At 37.0% G+C, this 6,187-nt stretch overlaps 1 protein-coding gene across 1 annotated transcript in view; it reads right to left on the minus strand.

The window, feature by feature from the left end:
* Positions 1-5,234, minus strand: part of LOC102678844 (paired mesoderm homeobox protein 2A) — a 25,904-nt gene extending 20,670 nt beyond the window's left edge. Inside the window, exon 1 of the mRNA XM_006614537.2 lies at positions 5,112-5,234. Within this exon, the coding sequence (XP_006614600.2) occupies positions 5,112-5,196 (85 nt within the window). The 5' untranslated portion in view covers positions 5,197-5,234. The remainder of the gene's footprint in view (positions 1-5,111) is intronic.
* Between the last annotated feature and the right edge of the window lie 953 nt (positions 5,235-6,187).

The raw sequence follows: 6,187 nt of genomic DNA on the forward strand, positions 1-6,187 counted from the left end.
GCCTTGGATGTAAAAATCTTTTATACTAAAAAAGAAAAATTTAGAAAATTTACCTATCCAAATCTCTCCAAAAAATAGAGAACAATTCAAGAAGAGAAAGAATGAGAAGAGAGAATGAACAGAGAAAAAGAATCGAAGCTCGTTGGAAAATAAATTTATCAGTGGCCAAAATTGAAATCCACGAAGCTCTGGATATAGACATCTTTTATATTAAAAAAGAAAAATTTATAAAATTTATCTATCCAAATCTCTCCAAAAAATAGAGAACAATTCAAGAAGAGAAAGAACGAGAAGAGAGAATGAACAGAGAAGAAGAATCGAAGCTCGTTGGAAAATAAATTTATCGAATTGGCAAAACTGAAATCCACTCGAGATCCTAAGATTAGACTCGTGATCCGGATGGAGAGGGAGAGGGAGGGTGAAGCCCTGGAACCAGACAACTCGCGCAAAACTCATCGAGACTCCTTGCTTGATCCAATTTATTAAGCGCGGCCGGGGAAACGCGGTCGCAAGAAAGGGCCCGGTGTGACTCGTGCACACTTGTCCTCCTTTCTCCGCGACTCACGGAGGAGGGTTCGTGGCTTTGTCTCTCCGTGTCGAGGGAAAAACAATAGGGGGGGAATTAATATCTGCTTCTGGCCGGGTATCCAAACGCGGGAAGCTCGCACGTGCCCCGTCGACTACGTGCGCCTTTAAAACGCTTCGTCCTCCTCTCTCGAGGACCGCCCTTGATTTGCTTCCGCTCGAAATCCTCGTCTGGATTAACCCTTGAACCTCGCGCAGTAGGGCACAGGTACCTTCTCCCTGTCACGATTCGTCCTTTTTTTTTTTTTTTTTTCTCGATGGTTCTCATCGCCCGTTTGAGAATAAACGAGAGATTTAGAGAATTGTTCCTGTAATAGGGTTAAATCGTAAGATTTTATATTTTATATTAGAAGAGATTCGTTCGAGGATTGTAATTTAGATTGTAAATTAGGTAACATGCTTTATTGAACGAATTTTTTAAATAATAATCCATAATTTGTCATTTCAATTAATGGAGAAGACTATCTGGATTCTGAAATTTCTCCTAATAGGACACAGATACTTTCTTTCTTTTTCTGGTTCTCGTCGCTCGTTTGAGAGCAAGCAAGAGATTTAATTTAAAAAATTCTTCCTGTAATAGGGATTCTTCCTATAATAAGGAAATTCTTTCTTAAATCGTAAGATTTTATATTTTATATTCGAAGAGATTCGTTCGAGGATTGTAATTTAGATTGTAAATTAGGTAACATGCTTTATTGAACGAATTTTTTAAATAATAATCCATAATTTGTCATTTTAATTAATGGAGAACATGTCTAGATTAAATTTCTCGTAGTAAACTTTTTTTTTTCTCGTCCCTCGTTTGAGAGTAAACGAGAGATTTAGAGAATTGTTCCTGTAATAGGATTAAATCGTAAGATTTTATATTTTATATTCGAAGAGATTCGTTCGAGGATTGTAATTTAGATTGTAAATTAGATAACATGCTTTATTGAACGAATTTTTTAAACAATAATCCACAGTTTGTCATTCCAATCAATGGAGAAGACTATCTGAATTAATTTTTAAGTTCGGCGCAATAGAGCACAGATACCCTTTTTTTTTTTTCGATGGTTCTGGTCGTTTGAGTGATTTTAGAGAATTATTCCTGTAATAGAGTTAAATCGTAAGATTTTATATTTTATATTCGAAGAGATTCGAGAATTGTAATTTAGATTAAAGATTGTAAATTAGGTAACATGTTTTATTGAAGCAAATGAATTTTTTAAACAATAATTCACAATTTGTCGTTCTAATCAATGGAGAAGACTATCTAGATTAAATTTCTCGTAGTAGACATAGATACTTTCTTCCTTTTTTGGAGAAGTTTGAATTAATTCTTAAATCCAGCGCAATAGGCATAGGTACTACTCCTTTTTTTTTTTCGATGGTCGCGTGTTTGAGTGATTTTAGAGAATTATTCCTGTAATAGAGTTAAATCGTAAGATTTTATATTTTATATTCGAAGAGATTCGAGGATTGTAATTTAGATTAAAGATTGTAAATTAGGTAACATGTTTTATTAAAGCAAATGAATTTTTTAAACAATAATTCACAATTTGTCGTTCTAATCAATAGAGAAAACTATCTAGATTAAATCTCTCGTAGTAAAGTACAAGTATTTTCTACTGTCACGATTTGTCCTTTTTTTTTTCTCGATTCTTCACGTCGATGATTCTCATTCGAAGATAAGCGAGAGATTTAATATAAAAAATTCTTCCTGTAATAAGGTTAAATCATAAGATTGTATATTTATTCGAAAAAACTCGTTCGAGGATTGTAATTTAGATTGTAAATTAGGTAACATATTTTATTGAACGAATTTTTTAAACAATAATCCACAGTTTGTCGTTCCAATCAATGGAGAAGACTATCTGAAATTTCTCCTAATAGAACACAAATACTTTCTTTCTTTTTCTGATTCTCGTTTGAGAGCAAGCGAGAGATTTAATTTAAAAAATTCTTCCTGTAATAGAGATTCTTCCTGTAATAAAGAAATTCTTCCTTAAATCGTAAGATTTTATATTTATATTCGAAGAGACTCGTTCGAGGATTATAATTGCAATCAATTAAATTAAAGTTTCAACATTTCCAATTTCACGACTTCGAGTAACAACACATTTGACTGAAACGAATTTTTTAAACAATAATCCACAATTTGTCGTTCGAATCAAAATGGAGAGGGGCAAAAATGAAAGAGAATAGTAAAAACAATTATCGCGTTTACCTGAGCCTCGTCGGCAGAACGAAGAGAGCGGATTCGAAGGGTCCGTGGAAAAACTAGACACAGAACGAAATCTAATGACACCCCGACCGTTACTAATGACCCTAACGAGCTAGTTAGATGTTAGAGCGAATGTCGGTGGGCTCGGACCCTGCGCCGAGTGAACCCACTTACCGACTTATCACGTAGTTACCTAATCTGTTTATCCCAACGGGGGGTGGCGAGGGGGTACACCGGCCGGGGAAAGCTGGAAGGGTGCACGGACGTCCCCGAGGACACCTCCTCCCCCTCCTCCTCCCTCTACTGGAGATCATCCAGCAGGCGTCGTTTCGACACACATGTGCCGTTTCGAATATTATTACGTGCCTTGGATGACGTATGGAGACAAAATGTGCGGTTAAATTTTTTTTCTGATTGCGCCGAAGATTCGATCGTATGTTAAATAATGTCGAAGTGGAAGGGATCAGAAATCGTAGAATCTGATCTGATGATTTTTGATAAATAATAATTATAATTTTCTAATAATAGAGGATGGAATTTTGGAGGGGGGGGGGGGGGGAAAGAGGAGAGATGAAATATAGGCGTCCGGAGAAAAGCTTCTGCTCTGTTACGTGTTTTTCGTCGCGTTCTAATCAACGATAAACGCGCGTACGAATTTCACTTAATTTTAAGTGGAGGTAGAGGGAAGCGGGCGCGGATAAAGGGAATGATAAATGCGCATTAAAAACATAATTTCACTTTGCGCGAGGGAAATCAATATTTTATTTAAACTATATTTCGGGCCTAGATGGAAGGGCACTTACACACGTCCCTGAGGATAACCGTATATCTCTATCCCCTCCTACACCTACGGTCCCCATTCGATTATCCACCTACCACATGTATCTCATTGAGGTTCATAATATGCAATAAAGTGAGCATATACATCGTGACTCGATGAGCCGAACGTTATATTCAGGCGCGTGAAAAAAGCAAAAAAAAAAAAAAAAAAAAAAAAAAAAAAAGATAAAATGGAAAAATCTTTTTCTCATTTTACGTCTCTTGTCAAAAATCCTAATTAAAATTTACGACAACGATCGATCGGAAATGAACGAATTAAAAAATATAAACATTCGCAAAAAAAGAAAAAAAGAAGAACAAAATTTAACCGATACAAAAAAAGATATCGATCAACAAATTCGATAGAACGAAATTCAAACTTCAACTTCGTACAAAATCCATTGCGGATCGTGTTGTACAAAGGCAATTTCCATCGAAATTCAATCGCCATGAAATTTTGACACGAATAAAAAAAAAAAAAAAGAAATTTTATTTCTCCCCCCAAAATTACAGGGAAAAACCCGAAATTACGAAACTCGGTTGTCGTCGAGAAGGTAGGGTAGAGTTAATGCCGGAGGAGAGAAACGAGATTCGACTTGGAAAGCGATCGGTGGAATAGGCAAACTGGCGTCGAAGTTCTGAAGAGCGACTCGACACCGCCGTCGGGACGCGGTTTAACCGGAAGTTGGTCCGAAGTGCAAATTAAGTTTAGCGGCCGTCCAGTTTGTAGCGTCCACTTTGCGTAACTCGGTCTAGTCGGTAATGTAACTTCATCGATGTGTTCCGCCAGAGCAAGTGCCGGTACAATCAATCTCCCTTCTCCCCCCCTCCTCCCTCGCTGTCGCACCACTCCTCGCACTCCTTTCCCCTTTAATTCCGTTTTTTCAATATAAACTCGAGTAAATTGTTAAACTGATCAACTTTTCAAATTTATTTATTTATACGAAAGGAAAGAAAAAAGTAATCCATTGTGTTATATTAGATCTACTCTCATTTTCAAATCATCACGTTAAAATATCACGCGTAACGAATATTAAAGATTCGTGTAGAATTCAACGATAAAATATTTAAATCTTGAACGGGCAGATTTCCATCATCGTTTATAATTCCTGTTATGGGGGTGATTTGAGAAATTGGATCGACGTTTCTCCACGATACATCCCGCTTTAAAGTCGACCCTCGGCTAGAGTGAAATTGAGGAGGAGCAGTGAGGGAGGGGGGAAATAGATGAAGAAATGTAAGATTATGGGCGGAATCGAATTTTTCTTTTCGGGGGAGGGTAAATCGGAAGGAAACAGTACTCTGGGGACGCGGCAAGGGATCCAACACACGCGATGAAATTTCTTATTTTTTATATAGTTTTTATTCGTTAAATTTTTCTCTCTATTATTAAATTTCGATCAAATTGCTAAAAGAAAAAAGAAAAAATTCCTTTTCCCCCACCGCTTATCCCAAAATCCTTATCCCAAAACGCAAAGGAGACGAAAATGGAATGTCTACTTACAGGGGTGAGTGGCGGCGAATGGGTACTCGAGGGTGGGTGGTAACCGTGGCGTTGGAAGACCCGGGGGGCAGTGGTAGCAGAACATGCCGCCAGGCCTGGCCACCGTCCCACCCCCCGGCCCTCCACCCCNTTGTTCGCCTGGTGAGTGTGAACCGATCCAATCTGCAATTAAAGAGAAACGGGGAGGTCCTTTACGTAAGTCGTGCATCATTTTTCCAAGAAAGCGAATTAGTCGCCTCGTTACGGAATATTGTCACGAGTATTTTTGAACGATTTGTGGAGGGAGGAGAGAGGAGGGAAGAGGCAGGGGGTGGGAAAAGAGAAATTGTGCAATTGTCAGCGATAATTGTTTTCTTGGGAGGATTAATTAGGAACGAAGGTTAATTTTTTCCTTCTCCTGTTCTTTTTTAAAATTTTATTTTTAAAATTACTTTTTCTCTGCACACTGTTTAGGTTAACAGGTATTACGAAATTAATTTACCTGAAACGATAAACATAAATTTTCAGCTTAATTTTACCCGGCAAGGAATATATATATATATATATATATATACATATATACGCGCTAACTCCTACGTAGAGATAATTTTTCCTTAATTAATTCGATACAACTCGGTTATAATTATCAAAGAAACGAGCCACGTTTCAATTTATACATTTATAGCGTGCTCCTCCTTCCCAAGTGCAACAAATATAATAATAAATATAATAAATCGAGCTTCCTCTTCCCAAACGTTAAATAATATAGATTTTTAACTTATAAATAATCTAAGACTAGAATTATCTTCTCGCAATTTTCGAAGAGTAGAACAGAAAACATACCCGTCTTCTTCTTATTATTATCGCATTTCCAATTGAGGACTTGAATGCAATATTTTAGAAAAAAGTAAATAACGCTGTTATTTATGCCGTTATTTATTCATTTTTCATTTCACCCCATTATTTTTTTCAACTCACAAAAATTCAACTTAATAATTCTCATTACGCTAGCGACCAGTTGACTGATTCCTTCCTCGACAAAACGAGGCCCAATCATCCAATCCAAATCCTTGCCGATTTCCTCCTCCCCTCCCCTC

Source organism: Apis dorsata, unplaced genomic scaffold (assembly GCF_000469605.1).
Source record: "Apis dorsata unplaced genomic scaffold, Apis dorsata 1.3 scaffold_188, whole genome shotgun sequence".
Taxonomy (NCBI): Eukaryota; Metazoa; Arthropoda; class Insecta; order Hymenoptera; family Apidae; genus Apis; species Apis dorsata.